Source organism: Saxophila tyrrhenica (assembly GCF_035928015.1).
Source record: "Saxophila tyrrhenica strain CCFEE 5935 chromosome Unknown scaffold_13, whole genome shotgun sequence".
Classification (NCBI taxonomy): Eukaryota; Fungi; Ascomycota; class Dothideomycetes; order Mycosphaerellales; family Extremaceae; genus Saxophila; species Saxophila tyrrhenica.
This window is the reverse complement of record NW_027041745.1, coordinates 576,884-599,028: the sequence shown is the minus strand read 5'-3', so window position 1 is coordinate 599,028 and position 22,145 is coordinate 576,884. Positions and strand designations below refer to the sequence as shown.

General features: G+C 55.0%; 8 protein-coding genes across 8 annotated transcripts; 4 read left to right on the top strand and 4 right to left on the bottom strand.

Annotated features, from left to right (window-relative positions):
* Window positions 1–6: 6 nt before the first annotated feature.
* On the bottom strand, window positions 7–1,918 carry PAN3 (PAB-dependent poly(A)-specific ribonuclease subunit 3; the record flags this gene model as incomplete). The annotated part of the gene is made up of 3 exons (XM_064805469.1): window positions 7–1,611; window positions 1,677–1,807; window positions 1,864–1,918. 3 exons carry the CDS (start codon window positions 1,916–1,918, stop codon window positions 7–9), a joined length of 1,791 nt encoding a protein of 596 aa, XP_064656574.1.
* Window positions 1,919–3,513: 1,595 nt separating this feature from the next.
* Window positions 3,514–5,082, top strand: ucp10 (UBX domain-containing protein 10; the record flags this gene model as incomplete). The annotated part of the gene is made up of 1 exon (XM_064805468.1): window positions 3,514–5,082. The coding sequence occupies one exon, from the start codon at window positions 3,514–3,516 to the stop codon at window positions 5,080–5,082; it is 1,569 nt and encodes a 522-aa protein (XP_064656573.1).
* Window positions 5,083–6,425: 1,343 nt separating this feature from the next.
* Window positions 6,426–7,363, bottom strand: SEC65 (signal recognition particle subunit; the record flags this gene model as incomplete). Its single annotated transcript, XM_064805467.1, has 2 exons — window positions 6,426–6,769; window positions 6,841–7,363. The coding sequence occupies 2 exons, from the start codon at window positions 7,361–7,363 to the stop codon at window positions 6,426–6,428; spliced, it is 867 nt and encodes a 288-aa protein (XP_064656572.1).
* Window positions 7,364–7,922: 559 nt separating this feature from the next.
* LKH1 (serine threonine protein kinase CMGC group) lies at window positions 7,923–10,093 on the bottom strand (the record flags this gene model as incomplete). Its single annotated transcript, XM_064805466.1, has 5 exons — window positions 7,923–8,306; window positions 8,363–8,475; window positions 8,526–9,027; window positions 9,087–9,275; window positions 9,329–10,093. The coding sequence occupies 5 exons, from the start codon at window positions 10,091–10,093 to the stop codon at window positions 7,923–7,925; spliced, it is 1,953 nt and encodes a 650-aa protein (XP_064656571.1).
* A 2,396-nt stretch (window positions 10,094–12,489) lies between these two features.
* On the bottom strand, window positions 12,490–13,761 carry LTR77_008232 (uncharacterized protein; the record flags this gene model as incomplete). The annotated part of the gene is made up of 2 exons (XM_064805465.1): window positions 12,490–12,658; window positions 12,758–13,761. The coding sequence occupies 2 exons, from the start codon at window positions 13,759–13,761 to the stop codon at window positions 12,490–12,492; spliced, it is 1,173 nt and encodes a 390-aa protein (XP_064656570.1).
* Window positions 13,762–15,797: 2,036 nt separating this feature from the next.
* LTR77_008231 (uncharacterized protein) lies at window positions 15,798–16,315 on the top strand (the record flags this gene model as incomplete). Its single annotated transcript, XM_064805464.1, has 2 exons — window positions 15,798–15,858; window positions 15,912–16,315. 2 exons carry the CDS (start codon window positions 15,798–15,800, stop codon window positions 16,313–16,315), a joined length of 465 nt encoding a protein of 154 aa, XP_064656569.1.
* An 814-nt stretch (window positions 16,316–17,129) lies between these two features.
* Window positions 17,130–19,096, top strand: LTR77_008230 (uncharacterized protein; the record flags this gene model as incomplete). Its single annotated transcript, XM_064805463.1, has 4 exons — window positions 17,130–17,167; window positions 17,214–18,023; window positions 18,072–18,618; window positions 18,671–19,096. The coding sequence occupies 4 exons, from the start codon at window positions 17,130–17,132 to the stop codon at window positions 19,094–19,096; spliced, it is 1,821 nt and encodes a 606-aa protein (XP_064656568.1).
* A 433-nt stretch (window positions 19,097–19,529) lies between these two features.
* LTR77_008229 (uncharacterized protein) lies at window positions 19,530–21,964 on the top strand (the record flags this gene model as incomplete). Its single annotated transcript, XM_064805462.1, has 3 exons — window positions 19,530–19,773; window positions 19,835–20,144; window positions 20,194–21,964. The coding sequence occupies 3 exons, from the start codon at window positions 19,530–19,532 to the stop codon at window positions 21,962–21,964; spliced, it is 2,325 nt and encodes a 774-aa protein (XP_064656567.1).
* Window positions 21,965–22,145: the final 181 nt, after the last annotated feature.

Sequence of the window (22,145 nt, the reverse complement as noted above, 5' to 3'; positions counted from 1 at the left end):
ACCTACCTACCTCCTCCCACCCCCAGAAGCACTAGCCTTACTAATCTCCCCCCAAGCCCCCTCAAACCCCCTCTTCACCTCCCGATACGTCACAACAAACACACTCTGCTCATCCCGACTCACCAGCCGCAACCGCTCATCCACCCCTGCATCCAATTTATTCAAACACGCCACTACATGGCCCAAATCCAGCACGGGCCGGCCTTCATGGTCGACTTGGTGGAAGACATAGTCCCGGAAGAGCTTGAGGTAGTAGCGCTCCCCAGTCTCGGACCAGGCGGAGGAAGGTTGGTTGGTGGATGCGGTGGGGGTGGCGGAGGGCGCGGTGCTGGATTCGGGGCGCTCGAGGATGATGTTGAGTTTTGTGAGGAGGCGGACGAGACGGCCGTTTTCGAGCTCGTGCATGAGGTTGGAGGTGAGGTCGTCTTCGGCGTGGAGGGTGGAGTCGAGGGTCGAGATGACTTTGTCGGCGATGTTGTTGAGGAGGGTGTTGACGTTGTAGTCGGCCATATGCACCGTCTCCTGCGGCGGCTCGGTTCCAGAGGTTGGTGTGGGTGGGGTAGGCGGGGTGATGAGCCAGGCGATGCAGGCGCGGAGGCGCTCGGTGTAAGATCTGCTGACTTGTTCGAGGGCTTTGGGGATGTTGTGGTGGGCGGTTTGGTTGCGGGTTGCAAGGCTGAGGATGAGTTTGCCCAGGTCTTCGAGGTCGGTGCGTTGGTATTCGGTGGTTGTTTTCCGTTGCTCGTGTTGCACGATGTCCATCACGCCGCAACCGTTCAGTCGGAAGCGATTCTTGGATGTCACGAGCACTTTGGTCGGTATGACTGTCTGAGCGGCTAGCCCGCCTTCGTGGATGGACTTGAGTGCGCTCGCAATCTGCACAACGTATGACCACAGCTCGTTCTCTGGTGTGATCTGCTGCGCTCCGCGATTGTTACCAGCCTGTCGACTTGCTCCAAAGAACTTGTCGTTCACCGTCTGAGCCATCGGATGGTAGTCAGTGACAATGATCAGTGAGCTGTCATTGAACCATCTGCCAGTAAACGCATCATGCACCTGGACCAGACTGCTGCTGCTGATGCGTTTCCAGGTCTGTACCGTACGGATGGCGGCCTCGTTGGTCAACCGAAAGCCTTCGATGCGTCTCAAAGCGTAGGTATGCCCGTCGCGGCTAGATACAGCCTTGTAGACCCAGCTCGGATAGCCGAATGTTGTGGGACCTTTCTGGTTGCCAGTGTCCAGTGCGACGAGCGAGTGAAAGTATTCGACATTCTGCGGAAGTGTGCTGTTTGCGAAGGTCTGCAAGGTCGCTTCTGCCTTGCGCTGCAGGTCTTCACGCAGGTTGTCCGGAATGAAGAAGTCGGACGTGCTGCGTTGGTATGCCATTAGGTTCTCCCGTTTCGGACCGATGGAGGAATAAAGATGATAGTTGAGGGGATGCTTGAAGCTATTCGTGTCTTGGTAAAACTGCTGTCCACCTATAGCAGAAGTTTGCTGGGCGTAAGGATTTATTTGCTGTTGTGTTCCGTCCAAGCTGGTTATACCTGTCTGAGTGAGGAAGGGGTCGCTGAATGCGTTCATCGTCGTCTGCATTTGTGGCTGGACTTCCATCTGTACTGTCTATTAGTGCACGTCCAGAGCAGACAGAATGAAGCATATCACCCATGCCTGCATACCTGTTGCTGTGGAACAAAGGTCTGCCCAGGCACAAACTCATTGAACTGCTGCTGGGTCGCAAAGACTTGCTGAGGTACGAAATCTCCGGAAGGTTCCTTTGAATGTGAGATGACTGCAGGTGTGACCGAGCCTAGTGCAGTGTAAGTCAAAGACAACGTCTAGAAAGGCCGGCGAGGGAAGCCATACCTGATCCTCTCGGGGTGAAGGCTGCCGCCGCGGCGGCCTTGGGCGATATGCCCATCTTTGCTGGGATGGCATTGGTGCTTTTCGGCGTGAAGGTGGGTGTGAAAGAAGGAGAGTCGACATTAAGTGACTTCTTCTGGCTGCAAAAGCTCAGCTGTTGATACCGACTGCTGAGGGAGGGTCACTGACATGTTGTTGAGTCCATTCGCTGATATAGCACTGAAGTCATGGTTGTAGTTGCAAGTGCCTGTCGTGCTGTCAGCCGAATACTTCCAGGCTTGGACATCGATAAAGTGTAAGACGAATCAACCTTCTTGGTACTTCCTGCACTGTGGGCCATTGCGGCAAAGGATGTTGTTCATTGGCGGTCGGTTCTCGTTTCGGCTGAAGCTTGACGAGGGATGTCGCCTTGCATCTCCGGACATGCGTTGAAAGCCAGCAGCCATATCATTACTACCGTCACCAGGTACGTCTGCTTCCGGCTGATTTGGCAGGCCCTCGTCGACAATTGCAGCCGGCTTCTGGCTTTGGCCGAACCGACCAAAGTCGGATGGAAACGAAGACTGCTTGTTCTGAGATACGGCTCGTGATGACGCCCGCGATGACTCCTAGGTGTTCGCTTGGTCGCCGGGGTCTAAAGGCCGGCTTCCCTTGGGGCTAGAAGTTGCAGAGCACTTGCCGCGAACAGAATTTTCCGATGGGACGAAAAGCTTTGCCGCCCAAGAGTGTCTGGCTGGCTGCTCACGCGGTGGACTGTCACGTTTTTCCGGGCTAAAAATGCTGAACTTCGCAAGCCTACGATGCTCTCGAGGAAGCGTAGCAGGTAGGGGCGTGGGCTCGTCCGTGGAAGATGAAGTTTGGCCGAGGGCGGAAGGCTGAGGGGTACACTTAGGGACTTTGTGCACAGCGGCTGACCTGTGGGTAGGCGTCGAAGGACGAGAGTGTTTCGATCGACTGGGTTCTTTGACCGACCTAAATTATCGTATCGAAGGGTCGTCCGTCACGTCGATGTCCGGGTATCCTGCAAGAAGTGGTAGGCTGGATGACCGACGTCGTCCGAAGGAGGCTGCACGATCAACAGGACCAGAAGACACTCGTGGCTCCGGGTCAATGGCAGCCTTAGAATCTTGACGCGGTTGGTTAGCTTTTGCTTCGCCCGAAGCTGGATGTGTTCCGTCGTTGCGCAACTCCATTGTGAATGGCCGCTCCTTTCTGAACATCTGGATGATATGACGAGGCGGGAACGTTGACGTACAGAATATAAGATGTGGTTGTAGTACACGACCTTCTCGTCTCAGCGAGCAGAAGCCACGACGCGGTCTATCACCCTTTCCGCTTTCTGCTGCTCCATCGTCACCTTCGATACTATTAGCAGAGTCGTCAAGTGCGCACTGGCGAGCAGCCGCGAGGGATGGAGGCAGGAATGGCAATGGCAGTGGTGAGGTCGAGATGCAGCTGGATGCATCCGACGACGCACGTGAAAGCTGGGGCTGTGCAGGGGCCCGGCGGAGCGAGGGCGGGAGTGGCTTGGTGGGGCTCGGTTCAGCCTCCCGAGATCTTTAAACGGGCCTCGATATCGTCCATCCCTCTACATCTAATGAACACATTCACGGGACATGTCAAGAACACGATAACGCGCATACCATTCCCAAGATGGCCGACGCAGCGACGGACCTCTCGCACCTCAGCGAGTCGCAACAACTTGCGCTCCAACAGTTCACCTCCGTCACCGACCAGGACCTCTCGACCGCATTACCCATCCTTCAGAAATGCCAGTGGAACGCACAGATAGCCATCACCCGCTTCTTCGACGGCGACGCTGAGACCGTCGACCCCGCCGCCGAAGCAGCCCGCGCACCCCCTCCCTCCGACACCCGTCGGACAGAGACACTCCTCGACAGCATCCCCAATCGCTCCCGACCCAGACCCAACGGCGACCATGCCGCAGACCTCGCCCCTCGAGTGGCTGCCGTACCTGAGAGCCAGCGAGTACAACCGGTGCCCTTCCCGCTCTCCCTCGTTCTCCTCCCGTTCAACCTCACCTACACTCTCCTCCAACGCGCCTTTGGCATAATAGGCTACCTCTTCCCCTTCCTCCCTCGTCTCCTCGCCCGCTTCCGCCTCCCACAAGGCCCCTCTCGGGACACCCGCCGTCGACCTCTCAGTCCCCGAGATACCGCCGCCCGCTTCATGCGCGAGTTCGAGGAAGAATACAGCGTCCCACACACCACCCTCCCCTTCCACGAAGAAGGCTACAGCCACGCCTTTGACGCCGCGAAACGAGACCTCAAATATCTCCTCGTTGTCCTCCTATCCCCCGAACACGATGATAACGCCCCTTTCGTCCGGGATACGCTCCTCTCCACTGAATTTGTCGAGTTCATAAACCAATCACAAAGTAAATCCGACATCGTTCTCTGGGCAGGCACAGTGCAAGACGCCGAAGCATACCAAGTCGCCTCCGCCCTCAACGTCACGCGCTTCCCTTACGTAGCGTTAATAGCGCATACACCGTCTGTATCAGCGACAGCGATGAGCAAGCTCACAACTTCCTCCGGCCCTATCGCTGCGGGAGATTTGATCGCGAAGCTGCAAGCGGCGATGCAAGAGCATGGTCAGGAACTTGGACGGGTGAGGGCGCAGAGAAGGGAGCAGGAGGCGACGAGGAATCTGCGGCAGGAGCAGGAGTCCGCGTATGAGCGGTCGCTGGCGCAGGATCGGGAGAAGGCGAGGAGAAAGAAGGAAGAAGAAGCGGAGAAGGAGAAGTTAGAGAGGGAGACAAGGGAGAGAGAAGAGAGGAAGGCGGAGAGGGCGAGGGTATTGGCGCAGTGGAGAAGGTGGAGGGCGAGGAGGATAGAGGCTGAGCCGCAGGCGGAGGAGAAAGAGGCTGTAAGAGTGTCACTACGCATGATCAAGGGCGAGAGGGTCATAAGAAGATTCCGTCCAGACGCCGGGTTGGAGGAACTGTACGCTTTCGTGGAGTGCTACGACCTTCTCAACGACGAGGATCAAATGAACAGCGAAAAGGAGCCACAGGCGCCAGAAGGCTACGAGCACGTGTACAAGTTCCGGCTCGTATCGCCTATGCCCCGCGAGGTGTTTGAAGTGGACAAAGGTGGCAGCATACGGGAACGGATCGGCAGGAGTGGGAATCTCATCGTCGAAAAGAATCTCGACGAGGATGATAGTGACGATGATGAGGACGATGAAATGGAAGCATAGCGCGGCATTGGCAGCACTGCATTTAGACTCATGGTGAGAAGCGATCTACAAGCTTGTATACACCACTGTACAACACATTCCTGCACAAAGACAACAACCTGCCATTTCCGGCGTGCACGTCTTTTTCTTTGTCCCCCCATCCTCCAAAACCACTACTCGAGCACATCCACCACACTCTGTTCCTCCCGCACCGCTTTCGCATCATCCCAACCACAATCCACCACAAACCCATCCAACCATGTCCGCCCCACGACCCCCCACCCCCACCCCCACCACCACCGCCGCCGCCGCCGCCGCCCCTCCAGAAGCAGCGGCAGCGACACCCATCCCCTACCCCCACCTCCACGCCCTCCTAACCACCACAAGCACAAGCATAAGCACCTTCAACAACAAAAAACTATTCTACGAAGTCTTCACCGGCCGCGGCGCCGTGCTGCACAGCATCAGCCTGCTCACGCTGAGTGCGCGGGAGGCGCGGGAGGCGGGGGACGAAAAGAAAGCGGGGGAGATTGAGGAGGAGATTGAACGATTAGAGGGGGTGAAGAGGGGGTTGGGGGAGGTGATGAGGGGGATGGAGGGGGAGGGCCATAGTTAGGGGGGCTAGAGGGAAAGGGGTAGGGTTAGGGCTTGTAGGCGTGGAATGTGGCTGTGCGTATAGGGTCTAACATATTCTTTATGCCGTCTTCCTTGTCCTATGTCGGCCCACCGTGATAACGTTAATGATGTCCAAAGGGGGCAAAAGCGCTCGCCCCTTAGCCATCATCGTCGCATACCGCGGGTCTTGTGCCATGACCTCACACGCTCATAGCAACAGTCCATGCCATCCGCATCTCAAACATCGTCTTAAATGCCAACCACTACCATCACCATCTAGTCCTCCTTTGAAGGACCAAAAGAAGGATCGCTCAAAATCAGCAAAAGAGAACCCTTGCATGCATGCGGACAGAGGGAAGAGAAAATCGCCGGGTGATTTGTCTCTTTCGAATCTTCAGCTTGGTCCAGGGATCCAGGAATCTAATTGTGAGTAATGCTGCTGCTTGGGAGGGTGCTCCGAGGTTGAGCCGGCGGTGGGTGACCGCACGGGAAGGTTGGTGGGACGTCACTTCATGTGTGACGCAGATGGGAGGCTTGCATGGCGGCGCCATGGTAGGCAACGGGACGGGAGTCCGGGTTCCATTCGCTGCGCTGGGAAGCCATCGCGAGAGTCCTCGTTTCATTCAAGGCCAGGCGATTCCAACGTATGCCATGCCATCGCGGCTGGCTCGGTTCACCCAACCTCTGAAGCTCACATCTCGCCTCTCACAACTGCTCCACCCTTCGCAACCCATTCCTTCACTTCAGCCTCATTTCCTCACCCTAACCATCTTAGGCTTTCCCCCCTTCGCCCCCATCCCACCCCCGGCACCCATATTCGCCATCCCCTGCAACCCTTCCATACCGGGCGGCAACTGGCCCCCAAACTCCGCCATCATGTCCTTCAAGAAATTCTGACTGATCCCACCACCGCTCAACGCCGGCGAGTGCAGCGGTAGTATACTGCCCATCTTGAACCCCCTCGGAACAGCTGGTTTGGGCGCTTTGCCGTCTTTAGGCGGCGGCAGACCTTGGAGCTGTAAACGCAGCGGCGAGTCATCGTTGGTGGGGTGGGCGCGGAGGTAGGTGGAGATTTCGTGGAGGAGTTGGTGTTCTGTTGGTCCATCATGTTAGCATATCCCTAATCCATCCTTCGCCCCCCTCCACCAGGGAGAGACAACTTACTCCCCACCTCCCCACCCCCCTTCTGAACCAAACACCTCACCCTCCCCGGATTCCCCCAATCCCTCGGATGCGTGCTCGCCGGCTCAAAAACAACCTCACACTCAAACCCCCTCTCCTGCTGCAGCCACTGCAGCGCGTCCACCATATCCCTCGCCAGCGGATTCTCCACCCCTTCCTCCTTCCTCACTCTCCTGCCATCCTGCCGAGAGCGTGAGGCGTCAAAGTAGATCGGGTAAAGACACTGCCAGCTCTTCGAGCGTTCGCGCTGTTGGGCGGCGTAGCGGTCGTTTTGGACGCCGGATTGGGGTTGCTGGGGTCGTGGGGGCGCATTTTGGGATTGAAGGAGTTGTTGGAGGGTGGCGGGGTCGATTTGGGAGGCTGCTGCTGCGGAGGAAGAGGAGGAGGAGGCGGGGGGTTGGCCTAGGTTTCCTTGTGGGCGGGCGAAGTCGAAAGCTGAAGGGTCCATTTCTTCGGGGTCTGAGACGTCGTCGTCGGAGACTTCTTCGATGCGTGGGGCGGACATGGTGGGCGTGGTATGAAGAGGTCTCAACGAAGTGTCTTGGAATAAGAGAAGTATTCAGCAGATGGTTGTAGAACGGAAGTTACATCTATTCCAGCTCATCTGAAGTCACCAGCGGGGAAGTGGGATGAAGTCGAAGTCCAAAATAACGGTCCCGCCAAGACTTATTACATTCGAGAGCAGGCACCAAGAAGACACGGTGAACGGACACAGCGTAAGAGTCTTCCATTCAAAAAAGACCACTATGCAGCAGTCCGCAGGGCTATGCATAACAACAAGTGCCCATCAAATAGACCTCCAAGAATCCACACCGGCTCGCAGCCTGGGCGCACGTGAAGAACAAAATCCACCATTTCTCCCGACCCATGAGGTCTGGAGAAGAACAGAACGCCAAAATGTGATGTCAAAACGCCGCCATCCCTTCATGTCCCACTGCATGTCCTAGTCTCGTGGTCGTCTAGCCGGTGATGCGGCTTTCGGGCATGCCTTCGTGCTCGTGCCTTCCTCCCGCCACCAAGGTCGATCAACGCTGGCTTCGCATCGCCGTTGTCCAACGCTGTCCTCAGCCTCTCTTAGCAGCTGCCTTGGCCGCCGCAACCCGCTCCCTCTCCTCCTTAATCCTCGCCGCCTCCGTCCCATCATCCTCCACAAGCTCGTCAAACCACGGATGTTTCAGCGCTTCCCTCGCAGTGATCCGCTTTTTGGGGTCGTACACGAAGATCTTCCTCAGCAGATCCAGGAACAGCTTGTTGAAATTGTTCGTGGGCACGATCGTTTCTTCGAGCTTCTTCATGCTCCGGACGAATTTCCTAGATTGCCGGGGCGTATCGGGAAGAGGGTAGGCGAGGCGGTTATTCTTAAAGAAGCGCGCGGCGCTGTTGCGGTCTCGCTTGGTGCGGTTGACTTCGCGGATGAGTGATTTGTCGATGTCGGTGCTGGTGACGGCCTGTGGAGAGGTTTATTAGCGACGATCGGAAAGCGGAGAGAGGTATTGGTACTGACCTGCATCATGGCGAGATGCTCTGCGCAGTCGTGTGTCTGAAACAGAGCATCGCCTGTGTAACACTCGACCAGGATACAGCCTAAGGACCACAAGTCGATGGGGTGTGACCAGCCTGCAAGATAATTAGCCAGCGTTCAGTGACCAGTCATGAATTATACTCACCAATCCCCAGGATAATCTCCGGCGCCCTGTAATGCCGCGTGCTGACCACCGAGCTGTGGTACTCATCATTGAATGTCGCACTCCCAAAGTCAATCAAATTGATCTGCGGATTCAGCAGCACCCTCCGAAACTTAGCACTCCTCGCGGTCAGTGTACTGCTCGACGGGATGTTCCGGTTGTACGTGAAGGTCTGGTATGTGTGGTTCAGCAGCAGGATGTTCTCCGGCTTGAGGTCCGTATGGATGAGGTTGAGGTCGTGCAGGAATGCTATCGAGCCGAGCAGTTGCCGTGCGAAGGCTTGGATGTGTGAGCCGGGGAATGGTACGAAGCCGCCAGATTTGAGGAAGTCGAAGACGGAGAGGCCGAGCAGGGGTGTGACGATGCAGATGTGACCTCGCCAGTCGAAGCAGTCGCGGAGCTGGATGCACCTGTTTCGATTCTGCTCGTCTGCTGTCCGGAGGGTTTGCAGCACTCGAAGTTCGATGCGGCTGGCATCTCGGTACTGTGGAACAGACGATATCAGCAGCTGTTCTCGTGCGGGTGGTGTGGTTGGGTGCCTACCTTCGGTACTGCTCGTATGATTTTCACAGCGACTTCGCGCCGAGTCCGAATGTCCAGCGCTTTCACCACCTTGCCGAAAGTACCTTGACCAAGCAGCTGCAGCAGACTGTACCGCTCGCCTAATCGACTGTTCTCCTGAACGATGTAGTGACCATCTTCGTCATCGATGGGCTCATGAGTCTTGTGTCGCTGTACCACCGGTTAGCATCATCCCAACTTTCACATCACACTGTCAATCGTACATCATGTATTGCGGGCACATGCACCTCCTTCTGTTTCTTGGCCAGCTTCGGAGGAGGCACATATTCACCATACTCAGCGAGATAGCCCTTCGGACCTGGCCGCTCGAGCTCCTGCTTCTTCCGGTCTTGTTCAGGCGCCTTCCCAGTCCTCTTCCGCTTCGAACCGGTCTGTGTCGCATCCAATTTGCTGCTACTGCTCACTTGCGAGCCAAGTGAAGTTGGTGCAGTTGTTGGCGCTTGCAGGCTTTCGGTGGAAGCCCCATTCGAGTACGAATATGGTGTGTTGGTGGCACTGTATGTTGCGTCACCGCCGGCAGCATTTGTTCGTCGTCTCTTATCTACGTGGTGAGCGGTGGTAGTGTCGTTCGTGGGCGGAGGTAATCGTGACACTTCGGCCTGGGGTGCTGGGCTATCGTCGTCATGGATGGTGATGATTTCAGCCGGCGGCTTGCCGCCGAAGAACTCGACCCAGTCCACCGGTGATTTGCGACCTCTCTTCTGTCCCGCAGTGGCAGATTCATCTCGGTGAAGTTGGCTGGAGTGTTTTTGAGGCATTGGAGGCGCTTCAGCCGGTGCACGTGAGGACGACTGGGATTGGGGTGGAGGCGGTAGTTGTCGCTGACGCTGACTTGCCGCGCTGTTGGTCCGCTTGAGTTCCTCATGTGAAGTCTGATGTGAGAGACCGTTGGTGTATGAGTACTCTGCGCCTGCTCTTGCTTGGCCGCTGTTGTGAGCGTGTGAATGCGTGTACCCTCCGTTACTCATGTTGCTCTGTGGTCTTGGCGGAGCAACAAAATGGCTGCCGGATAGATTACTCGATGGTCGAGCGGGTAGATTGTTCGATTGGTAGCTGAGATTGCTGCTGGGCCTGGGAGGAGGCAGGTAGCGTTCTTGATAACGGTCTTGCAGATACCGTTGCCGGTGATCCAGTTCGAAGGGCGGGGGCACGTGTGTCAAGGTAGTTGGCGTAGACATCGCATTAGCAGTTCATGCGGTCGATCTGAGGGAGGGAGGATGTAGATATGAGGCCCGTAAAGGGTTTGAGTGAGGTCGTGGCAGTCCTTCACTACAATAGCCGTGTGATTCGCTCAAGCGGGCGTGAAGAAGCGCCCACCAAGCGTACGCCGCAGGGACAGTCGCAACGCCGCTGCAACCAGCCAAAATTATACCGTACCGGTGGATGTCGTTCGGGAGAAGGTGGGTGGTGTTGCTGGTGTCGTTGATCCAACAGTTTGGTGCGTGAAGAGGGTCAGAAGGTGCCGCGATGGCCTCAGACGTCCGACGGGCCGAGCAGGTCGGGGGAGGAGTTTACTGCTGCATTGAGCTTGCAATATGTGCTGGGTGGTACTGGCAAAGGATGGGCAGTGTCGAGACGGCCTTGGTGCACGAATCGTGGCAGGCGTGTCGAGGGTAGAAGAGGGTGGAAATGCTGCTCTGACCACACCATAACGACCGAGACGCTAGGAGCGGCGGAGGTCGAAGGCTTGGACCCGTGATATCCTCGTCCCGAACCTCGACACTTTTCACATTCACACGCACATGATTGTATTTACACGATTCTACGATGTTGTGGCTTTCGCGAAGTCTGATCATGCTGTGCTACGTTACCTCACCTTCAAACAGACCAAAAGTCCCGTGATGATACTGAAACGGCCGGCCGACAAACGACGAGACGAAGCTGGAGGTGGAGCTTTGATCGACGCATTACGACTGCAACAACGCCATGCGGCTCATCATTGATTTTGCTTCTTTACAAAGGTCAGCAGTTAAATCATTATACCATCCAAGTCCTCGACCCGACAACATCGCGGCTTCTACATTTGCGACGCCATCGCAATCCATATGCCCAAAGCACAGCTTGTCAGGATCGAACCAAAAGAGACCTTGCATTGAAGACAAACACATCCTCCTGCTCAGACCCAGAAACCCTATGGACCGTACTCCAATGTGAATTCGCACCGAGGACCACCGTCTGGGCAAAGCTTCCAAGGCTACTACGAAGCTTCCTCACGTGCGAACACCACTGTCAGCAGCGGCTACATGAGATGAGCGCGCCGCATTCTCTGTTCCTAGCCAGGCAAACAAGACTCATACCTAGTAGGATGCGCGCGGTCTGCTCCACGAGTTCCTTGCTGCTTCCTGAGCTCGCGGTCATGAGCATTTTAGGGTCCCCAACTCCACCAGTTCACTTGACCTTGAGCATCGAGCAACACAAAGAGGTAGGGCTCACGTGTCTGGGGATAGCGTTACTCCTTGGATTCCTGTCATCTCCCTTCTCAGGTTCCATGTTTTTGTCCACTTTGCGCTTCCATGGCGTCCGATGGCCAGCTTGGGTATGCTCCGAGGCGAAGTCGAAAAGGCTCAGCAGTATGCTATTATACGGTTTCCAAAGCCCTCCATGCGGAATTTTACCATCGGTCAAGCCATCAGCACCACTTCATCTCCTATCACCTCATCTCCTACAAAACTCTCCCATTGTTCATTCCAGTCCAAATCGCCGGCCATTGTCCTATGAGATGAGCATGGCCAGTGACAAAGCCAACTTCTTTGTCATAGGAAGATGATTGCTGCCACGGGAAACATTGAACCCAACAGCGCCCGGACATCTCAATTAGCATTTTCCGACATTTTAGAGGTCTAAACAGATTCCACACAGCTCATCAGTCGTTTCGGAATCATGCCCTACACCGCCCTCCAAACCCTCGGATTCCTGGCGTGTCGCAGCAAATGGGAGAGAATTTACAACGTCACTGGACGAAGGTCCTCGCTGAATTCTTGCAGGTTGCGCGCATATCGTGGCAGATACAGGAAAAGTGATAGAAAGGTGGTGGCCTTGAAAAGATCTGCCGGACCGACGAAGTGGGTGGCTTGTGTGGCCGCTGGATGGGAGAGTTGTAGGGTCTGTGATAAGTTTGTCGGTAAGTGACCTGCTTGAGGGCATTTTTGTCGTGCTTGAAGATCTGGAAGCTGACTGAGCTGTGCAGACCTGTCCGTTCAGGAGCTGGAGCGGGCTCGTCCTGGACTGCGGATTCAGGAGGAGAATGCTTGCCCCGTGGAGACCGGTAAGAAGTCGCTCATATGCCGCATTCCCATGCCGAACAAGTCAACGCTGCATGTGAGTCCAGATCTTGCCTCCCAACACAGCACACAGAAATAGCCCTCTACTCTTCCACCTCGACTTCAGCATCCAAGACAGCTTCCTTCGCCTCACAAGCGTCCGTCAGATGGTCGTCTCCCGCACACCTCAAGCAAAGCTTCGCCGCCAACCTCCGCTGCTTCTCCGGAATGCTAACACACTCCGTCTTCCACGTCTTCCGCGCAAACGACGACCTGATCCTCAACATCGCATGCCCCTTCGTCTTACACTCCAGCTCACCCCTCACACAGACATTGCAGAAATCCATATTCTGGCAGACGAGGCAATGATACCGATCCCCCGACATGAGCGCATAGTCCGGCAGACCGAGCTCGAATTCTCGGGTATCGCACTTCGGGCCGTCGCAGTAGAAACCGCTGTCGTTGATCTGGGCGTCGATGATCGTCATCTCCCCCGTCGCGGCGTCGCGGTACGGAGCGGTGGTCAGCGTCATCATCTTCTTCCGATGCCCGCGGTGCGAGTCCCGACATCGCCGGCAGAGCGTGACGTTGTGGTTGGTGCACATGTATAGTGTGTCGCGGATCGGAAGCGAGTCTTCGCACCGCCAGCTTTGGCAGAAGATGTCCGTTGGGGCGTCGGCGGGGTCGACGGGTTTGGGCATGGCGGTCGCTTTGGCTGCGGCGCTGGAGACGTAGTAAGAGTGGATTGGGTTGGTGAGGAGGGAGGTGTTGGCCGGTCCGTTGCGGGCGATGTAGGATTTGAGGGAGAGCCACATCTCCTGCATGAATTCGTGCGGGATGTTGTCAGCGCGGTCGGGGATTTGTTGGAGCGAGGTGCCGTTGACGAGCATGTCGGCGAACAGGAGGCGTAAGGGCGAGCGTTTGTAGGTGTGCTCGGCGATGTAGTCTAACGTTTCGAAGGCGATGTTGATGCCTGTGTTATGTGCTGTGTACTTTCGATACAAGGCATCAACTATGGCATTCTGCAGCTCGTCGATATGGTACTTGTCCGCGAAGAGCCAGGTCCTGCTCAGCGCCAGCCAGCTTTGCGTGTCGTCTATCACGTCCTGCTGGAGCCATGAGTCGAGTTCCTGGAAGCGCTCTGGGTCGTCGTCGGGGAGCTCGAGCTGTTTAGTCTTTGCTTCTAGGAAGTTGCCGCAAAAGGCGTTGTAGAAGAATGGACATTTGTTGCAAATGAGATCTTCTTGGAACTCGAATACTTGTCTCTGAGGGCCAACGATCAGCTTGATGTATGTTGGTGATAGCTCTGGCTTGAGTTCTGGTTCTCCGTCCCAAGGAGATGCTGTTGACCCTTCCATGTGAACAGAAATCGCCATGGCGAAGTCAAGTATAGCTGGTTTGTCGACTTTCAGATCTTGAACGCCGTGCTCTACGTCGAAAAAATACGTCGACAAGCGGATGGACCTTCCTGTTTGCTGCTTGTAGCCAGAACTGAAGAAGTTTTGAAACTCGTGAAATATCGAAATTGGTGAAACATCCAACAGCGAACGACAGAAGAGGCAGTGTTTGCAGGCCTGACGATGATTCACATGAAGGCGCCAGCCTCGTGGAGTGGTGGCCTGTTCTGGCTCAGCCCCTCATGCGCTGTGCTGCAGCTGTCCGCTGGCCACAATTAACGAGCCAACAACGCGATGTGAGTGTCGGCGTTTTGTGATATCTGTAATAATGCTGTGCTAGGCCGGTAGAGAAGACCAAGTAGCAATCTACTTATGACACTGATGTGAAGATGAACGTCGTTGGGAGAACCTATCTCGAGATGAGGGTTGCCCAAGATCGCCAAGTTTCTTAGCGGTAGTTTGCCTCTTGCCAGAAGAGGAAATGGGAAGAACCAGATGTACACCCGAGACCAAATATGATGCGGAAGTGAAGGGAAAGGGAGGACAGTATTTTCCAGACGAGCAGATGAGGGATCGTTTTTAGAGATGTTCGTAAGAGATGCAACGCCGTGCTGGTCGTGACTTTCGGGGCTGCGCTCGGAACAGGCTGCTTCGGGCCGACCCAGTCGGCTATATACTTGGCATCGCTTGATACTACCTTACAACGCCCTTGAGTCCTATCTCAATCTACGAACCCCTTGAAGGCTATAGATGCCGGGACTAGTGAGCGATGAGCTAACAATGTTTCAACTTCGCTTACGGACGGTCGTAGATGTCCACGCTATGGAGAGAGTAGGATGAGTGCAAAACCAGCTCGTGGACAGAAGCCGGGCGAGCCGTGAGTACGAGCTCGCTACTAGGAGGTAAGGTGTCCTGATATGCACATGCGAGACATGATCGGCTCGAGAACCTGAGCGTGAAGACATCGGCCTCGTAGTCCAGCAAGTCCAGTGTCCTTGTTGGATGGACGTGACCGGATAAAGCGCGATCGAGCGTCGCAAAGGATCTAGAGAAGAGCGGATGAATATGGCTTGCAACAAATCATCGGCTTCCCAGGAACGGTAACAGTCTGAAGGCGGCTCGGTAGCCATCCCGGATACGCCCATATGTCCGTGGTCTCGGCTCGGATACTTTCTCGGGCCGGACTTTCCTGATCTGGAAGTTGATATGAGCCGCTCTCGACCAGTACGGTGGAGGTGAGCGGGACCAATGCTGTGAGAAAAGGGCGAACACTTGCAAACACATTCCGAGCGAGCCTCGAGTCTACAAGAGCTTCAACTACGCACGAAGCCACCCAAGATCCTATTGACGCTCTCTGGTCCAACTTTGAGAGTGAAAGAAAACGCCAACCGGCGAACAATCGCCGTCTCGAAATGTTGTTGCAGCCGTCACTCCGTGGGCTCATCTCCGCAATGCAGCCAGACAACCAGGTCACGACTGCACGAAGGATGTAGTTGGCGTACTAGCGTTCAAGAGCGGAAGGACATGAGCGCCCGCAAGATGGGCAATTGTTCCGCTGAAAACGCACACGTGCCATGGCGATGTCCACTTAAGAGAAAAGAAGCTCCGCGGAATGCCATCCTTCGAAGGCTTATGAGCTCTTGAACTCTGCAGAATGATGTCGTTGCATATGCCAAGGCTCTCTACAGGGCATACAGCAACGTTGCAACAACACATTAGATATGGAATCTCGCCTTAGCAAGAGCCGCAGGACGCCGACGACCATGCATCCAAACGGCTGGAGCGGGAGCAAAAGGTCTGTCGCATACAGCGAGCAGACGGGTGTACCGGCAAGCATCTCACAAGCACAGAAGTCCTTGGCAGGAGTGCTTGTATATATATACGCATTCCGTCCGACCGCCTCTGACCTGATGCGAACCAGTCCGATCAATTCCCAACGCTGAACCGCAACCTCAGAGCTCACGTTTGCACCTCCTGCTGTCTCTCCCAACACAGCGGCCTAGAGAATCAACAATATGCATTTCATCTATCCTGCACTCGTTGCCATTCAAGCGTCCAGCGCCATGGCATGGCAGGGTACGTGATCTTCGCCTAAAGACAGTTGTCGCTCAGTCTAACAAGGGTTCTAGTCATTGCCTACGACAACGTCGAAAATTGCGCCGCTGACAGCTCCACGACCTACCGCTTCTACGAGTCTACGGGAGACCCAGCCTACGGCTTCTGCAGCACCTGGGGTGCTCCTCAGCCTGGAGTCCACTGCCATGAATACCGAAATGGAGGAGAGGACGGTCCATTCGACTGCAACGGCGACTTTACCGACAGCCCTCAGTCAGTCGATTTCCATCCAGAGACAAAGAGGTCCTCCGGCAGGATCGCCCTTGGATCGTTCGAGTCTTACGCCACAGTGGACTGTAATGACAATACCATCAGCCTGGATCCAGACGGTGGCGAGACATTCAACAGATGCTACAACGAGGGCGTAGAGAGGTTTGGCTCTTGGAGTGTGCACGACAATGGGATCAGTGACTACTAGAAAAGGGCCAGTGGGGGAAAGGAGGAGATGAGTGGTCTTTCAACAAGATTATGTAGCACGAAGGTCGCAGTCGTTCAAAGGAGTGTAGCGTCAGTGTGGTGAACAACAAATTCTTTGGTGCTAGTAAAGTGTAGAGAATACCATGTAGCCAACTCCTCCAACCGATCCACCTCCAGCACATCCGCTACACCTCATCGGCACCACCACCCCGGCCCTCTCCACCTCCATCAACTCCCTCCAGCCAACTTCATCTATTCCTCCGCTACCTCCGCATTAGCATAATCTACCTTCTAACCCTCACCCTGCAAGCTCCTTTTGGGAACGAAGGTGTTATACTTCCAGTCATGAACGGAGAAGTGAAGGAGCAGCTCTGAGGACGCCGGCACCAAGTTCACCACACAAACGCCCAATCCAAACTCGCCTTGGCTGCCCAGAGGCATCTTGAGAGTCACGCTGTGGCCCATTTTGAAATTGTTGTTGCCAACCGCCGGCAGTCGGATGTTCAATGAAAGCGGCAGCCGAGCGGGATCCAACGCGACACCCGATGCCTCTCTTCCTCATCACCATTCTCTAAAACTACCCATGACTACCAATCAGACCAAAACCACTTGTAAACAGTGCCGAGCGCGGAAGGTGTATACCCCAATTTTGAACTTGCATTCACTCCATCACGTGCTAAGCACGAGCAGGTGAGGTGTGATGGCGCAACACCGTCGTGTAGGAGCTGCGCCCGGCTTCAATTCGAATGCTCCTTCAAGCATGCCCAGCAGGGCTCAGTCATGTCGCCACCACCGAGACGCCGGGGAGCGAGAGCATGTCTGGCCTGCCGCTCGATGAAGATCAGGTGCTCTGGTGAGCCGCAATGCATGCATTGTGCCCGCCGTGCCCAAGCATGTAGCTACCCTTCGACATCCCGACAACGCCACGGTGGAAGTAAACCGCCCGAGTCATCTTCCACAGATGCGACTGGAAACGAACCTGAGTACAGCGTAGCCGAAGATGACGAAGGACTTCCATACTCCGAACAGTACCCAACCTCTCATGCCACTTGCAACGTCCACGATGAGCCGAACGCCCAGACAGTCGCAGAATTGCAGTTCGAGTACTTCCATCACCTGGCAGCTTTGCCATCCTACAGCTTCTTGCATGCGGATACCGTTGTACGGAGGTTGAACGAGAAGAGCCTAAGCGAGCCACTGAAACTGGCTCTTTGTGCCATAGCAGCTCTTCTTCTGGGTCACCAACACCTGCCTGCCACAGCATGGGTGGATCGGGCGGAGAAAGCTTTGTTCGACGTCCTAGACCGGCCATCCGTGTTCCATCTCCAAGCTTTGCTTCTCATCATACAATATCGGGCCGCAGCAGGCTACTTTGCTCGAGCGTTTATGCTCGCCGGGCTAGCAGCTCGAGCAGCTGCTGCGTTACGCTTGCATTACGAGCACAGCGAACTGTCTTCAGTGGCGCAAGAGTCGCGGCGTAGGACGTTCTGGGCGTTATATCTCCTCGAGGACCTTTTCAGTGTTGGAATTGCCGAGTATGAGCTTTGTCGGCCGGAGACGATACATTTACGGCTTCCAAACACAGACGACAGTGAAGCGCAGGGCAGAACACCTGCCTTTCTCAACTCAGACGAGGCGTGTGAGACTGGTGGCCTGGGTTCTCATGCTGCCGTCCTCAAGCTGACGAGCATTCGACGTAGCATTATGAAGTAAGTCATGAAATGACATGTACCGTGATACGCTAATGGTTAGCACAGGGTGACGAGAAGGATCCTGTCGAACGAGCAAATCTTCCGACACCTGCTGCGCGATGTCAATCGGCATCAGACTGACTTGGAAAATATTCGTAAGCGTCTGGAACCTCATAACCGTTATCCCCCATCCGATTTCCGAGGCTTCGAATGGCGGCCAATTTATCTTATGCTCCATGTTTCCTGGCACCAATGTCACTGCGACCTCTATCGGATGTTTCTGCCCAATTACCTTCAAGCCTCACCTTCGTCGGTACTTGAAGGCGTCTCGAGCGAAGAACAGACACGGCTGGGCAGAGCGGCGCTCAAGCACGCAGAAGAGATAGCACATATCATTGGCGAGTTCTGTCGATATGCGGAGGACCTCAGAATACTGGAACTGGACACTGCCGTCTGCGCATACCACGGCGCTCGTCTGATATTGTTCGGTGCTTTCCGTCTCACTGACAGCTCGGTCGGCGTCATGGAAAAGCAGAGGGCAATCAGCACGGCCAAGCTCTGTCTCGATTTCATAAGTCGCTTCTTTGCCAACACCATGGCCAGTAGGCCGATTGTAAGATTACCTCTCGATCTCACGTTGGAGAAACTGACTGACGAGTTTGCAGCGCGACGACCTTACCCGCCTCATCAGGCTTCAGGAGTCTCTACTGGCTTCACCTTCGGAAGGATCACCCGTCAGCCCCGATGAAGCTCCAACAACATCCCCAGGGGTGTCTACTTTCGCAAACGCACGGCAGAAACTTTCAGTACACAGTCTGTTGTTGCAGTCCGACTTTGTCGACGACAGCGGTGACATCGCCCCATCAGCAACTGAGCAACCTCCACGCTTTATTGGAAGTAACACACTCCCTCCTGCGACCGAACATGTTCAGCAAGGCCAGTCTACCGTCGACAGCCTTGCTCCAGATTTGTTGTATCCACTATTTGACGGAATCGATCCCTTTGGCATCTCGTATTGGGAGAATGCCGGACTGTCGCAAATCGGTTATGACAGCGCATTTGCCATGCCAACGTTCGCAGATGGAAGTTGAGCCATGGAAGTGTGGCCGCACCGGACAAATGCCGTCAAAATTCAGGGAGGCTCTTCTGGGAACTTCGTAGGATGACGACTTCATTTCAGTCTTTCGGCACCTACGCACTTTCAGGCATCCGATCTAGCCCCCAATGGCATCTTCCCTCACAGTCCTGCCTCGCGTTGCCAACCAGTACCTGCATCGGCAGTCGGTCAGGGCGGGGATCGGATGTCGGTAGCGACCAGGATCTCGATCGGCATCTCCGCCTACACCGACAACCGTAGCTCTCCAGAACAATCTCCAGATTCCCCCATGGCGTTGTTGACGTGACGACAGGGTTCGCAATTGCGGAGAGTCTGGGGCCAGAGTTGGAGAAGTTGAAAAGTATAGATATTGTTACACGTCCTCGCGGCACTGCTGCGGCGACAGAACATCCTACCACCTGTACGAAATGATGTACTCTCCTCTTTTGATCGTTGCGGCCGCAATACTGCAGCACTTCACACCATGCGCTGCGGTTATCAATGGAACCCAAACGGATTTGTATCGCCAACGGGCACAGAGCCTGCTTGAGCAAATGACATGGAAAGAAAAGATCGGGCAGCTGGGAGGCTACCGAAGACTCTTGGAAGCCGATGCTACCTTCAATCGGACGCGATTTGACGAGCTGTATCCAACACAGAATGGCAATCTCGGTACACAACTTGTCTAACGAGAACGATCACCGAGCAAGCAATTGCTGACCATGGATTGCAGGTTACGGTTCAGCATTCAACTGGGCCAGCGATGTCGTACCAATCGCCAACAGAATCAAACAGCGGCAGATTGACGAGAGCCGGCTGCATATCCCATTTGTCACCGTCACGGACTCGAATAATGGCATCTACATCTCCGGAGGAACCATCTTCCCAAGTAACCTGGGCATGGCGGCATCGTTCAATCTGCCACTTTTCGAGCAAGCGATTGCGGTTATTAGGGAGGAGCAACGAGCTATTGGCGTCAATTGGGTGCTGTCTCCACCACTGGACGTCACTAGCGAGCCTCGATATGGCCGCATTGGTGAAGAGTACGCAAAGTCTTGCTGTTTTGAAGCATGGTGCTGATAGTTGCTCTAGTTTTGGCGAAGATGCCTACTTGGTCGGAGAATTCGGCAAGACATACGTGCTGACGATGGAGGAAAAGGGTGAGGGCGGCTTTGTCAAGGTCGCCACAACGATGAAACATTACGTCTATGGCGAAACCAGCGGCGGTGTCAATCTCGCCAGCCAATACGGAGGTATCAATCACATCTACAACGATCAACTCCGACCATACATCAAGGTCATCGAGGAAGCGAAGCCGTTGTCCATCATGGCTTCATACTCCTCCGTCGATCGGTTACCCATGCACAAGAACAGATACATGTTTCAGGACATCCTTCGTCAGAAGTTGGGATTCGAGGGCTTGATCATGACCGATGCAAACGGTATCTGGCAGATGCACAACCAGATGTATGCAGCTTCATCGCTTCAAGACGCTGCTGTTCAGGCAGTCCATGCCGGGATCGAGATGGAGCTGTGTCCGCCATCAGAGCCCACCGTCTGCGGCATGCCGACACTCTTGAATGCCATAAACGGCAGTGCTGTACTCCAGCGTGACATCGACCAGGCGGTTCTTGCCTTCCTTGAGATCAAATTCCGTACTGGTCTTTTCGATCAATCGCTCCCAGACCCGCAGAAGCTCAACTCGACGCTGAGGTTGCCTCAGAGCCTCGAAATCGCACGGGAAATGTCACGTGAAGCCATTGCAATGCTTCAGAATGATGGCTTGCTCCCGAAAACTCCAGGTCGGGTCGCGCTGATTGGACCTTTCGGAAACATCCTCAATTCTGGCTCTTATGCTGCTGTCAACTCTTCCGATGCACGCTACGGTGACTCGCTACACCGAAGCATGAAGAACGCATTTGGATCCGGGAAGGTCTCGTTCACGCAAGGCTGCGACTTTATCGATACGGATGACGACTCTGGCATTCAGGACGCAGTAGCTGCGGCCAAGGACGCTGGCTTCGCTGTCGTTGCGCTGGGTAGCCTTTCTGTTTCTCCCTCGGATCCTCTCTTCCTGAAGCGAACCGACGGCGAGTTCTTCGCGCATGCCGATCTCGGCTTTCCTGGACTGCAGCAACAACTGCTCGATGCGGTTCTTGACGTCGGCGTGCCGACTGTCCTTGTCGTTTCCGGAGGTCAACCGTTTGTGCTGAATCCGTCGGCAATGCGTGCAAACGCTATTTTCCACACTTTCCTATCCGGCGAGTTCACTGGCGACGCCGTTGTCGAGCTGATCACGGGCAAAGTCAACCCGAGCGGCAAGCTGACGGTCAGCATGCCTCAGTACTCAGGTGCAATACCGATTGCCTACGACCTTCTCCCTTCCGACCAGGGCTATGACCAAGCCGGTCTCACGGCGAATAACATCTCTGCCGCATGGCAGTTCCCGAACCTCACAAGATCGGTTCCGATGCCTTTCGGATACGGCCTCAGCTACACCACGTTCAAGTTCTCGAACCCGACGGTCTCCTCGAACAATCAAACCAGCTGCATAACCGTTAACGTCAGCCTGAATAACACGGGAGATGTGTTCGGAAAAGAAGTCGTGCAGGTGTACTACCGGCCGATCTACACCCCGGACATCGAGTTCCCGGTGAAGTCTCTCGTACGGTTCGAAAAGGTTGGCTTGGAGCCGGGACAAAGCCAGGACGTTCACTTCGTTATCGCAAGACGAGAGCTTGGTTATTGGGTTAACACGGAGCTGACCAGTCCGCCAGGACCGTACACGTTCTGGATAGGCTCGAGTTCGAGGGTGGAAGATTTGCATGCAGTTAATGTTACGTTGCCGATGTGGACAGCTTGATGCGAAAGGAAAGCTGGTTAAGATGGGTTCAAGTGATTTGTACATACATACGTATTATAAGACCAGACATCATCAACAGCTGTATATTGGGAATCCCGTAGACACGTTTCTCGGTGAATGTCAGCGCTGGTCTATTAGTTGTAAGATGTCAATCCTGTGAGCTTTGAACTATCCTCGTGTT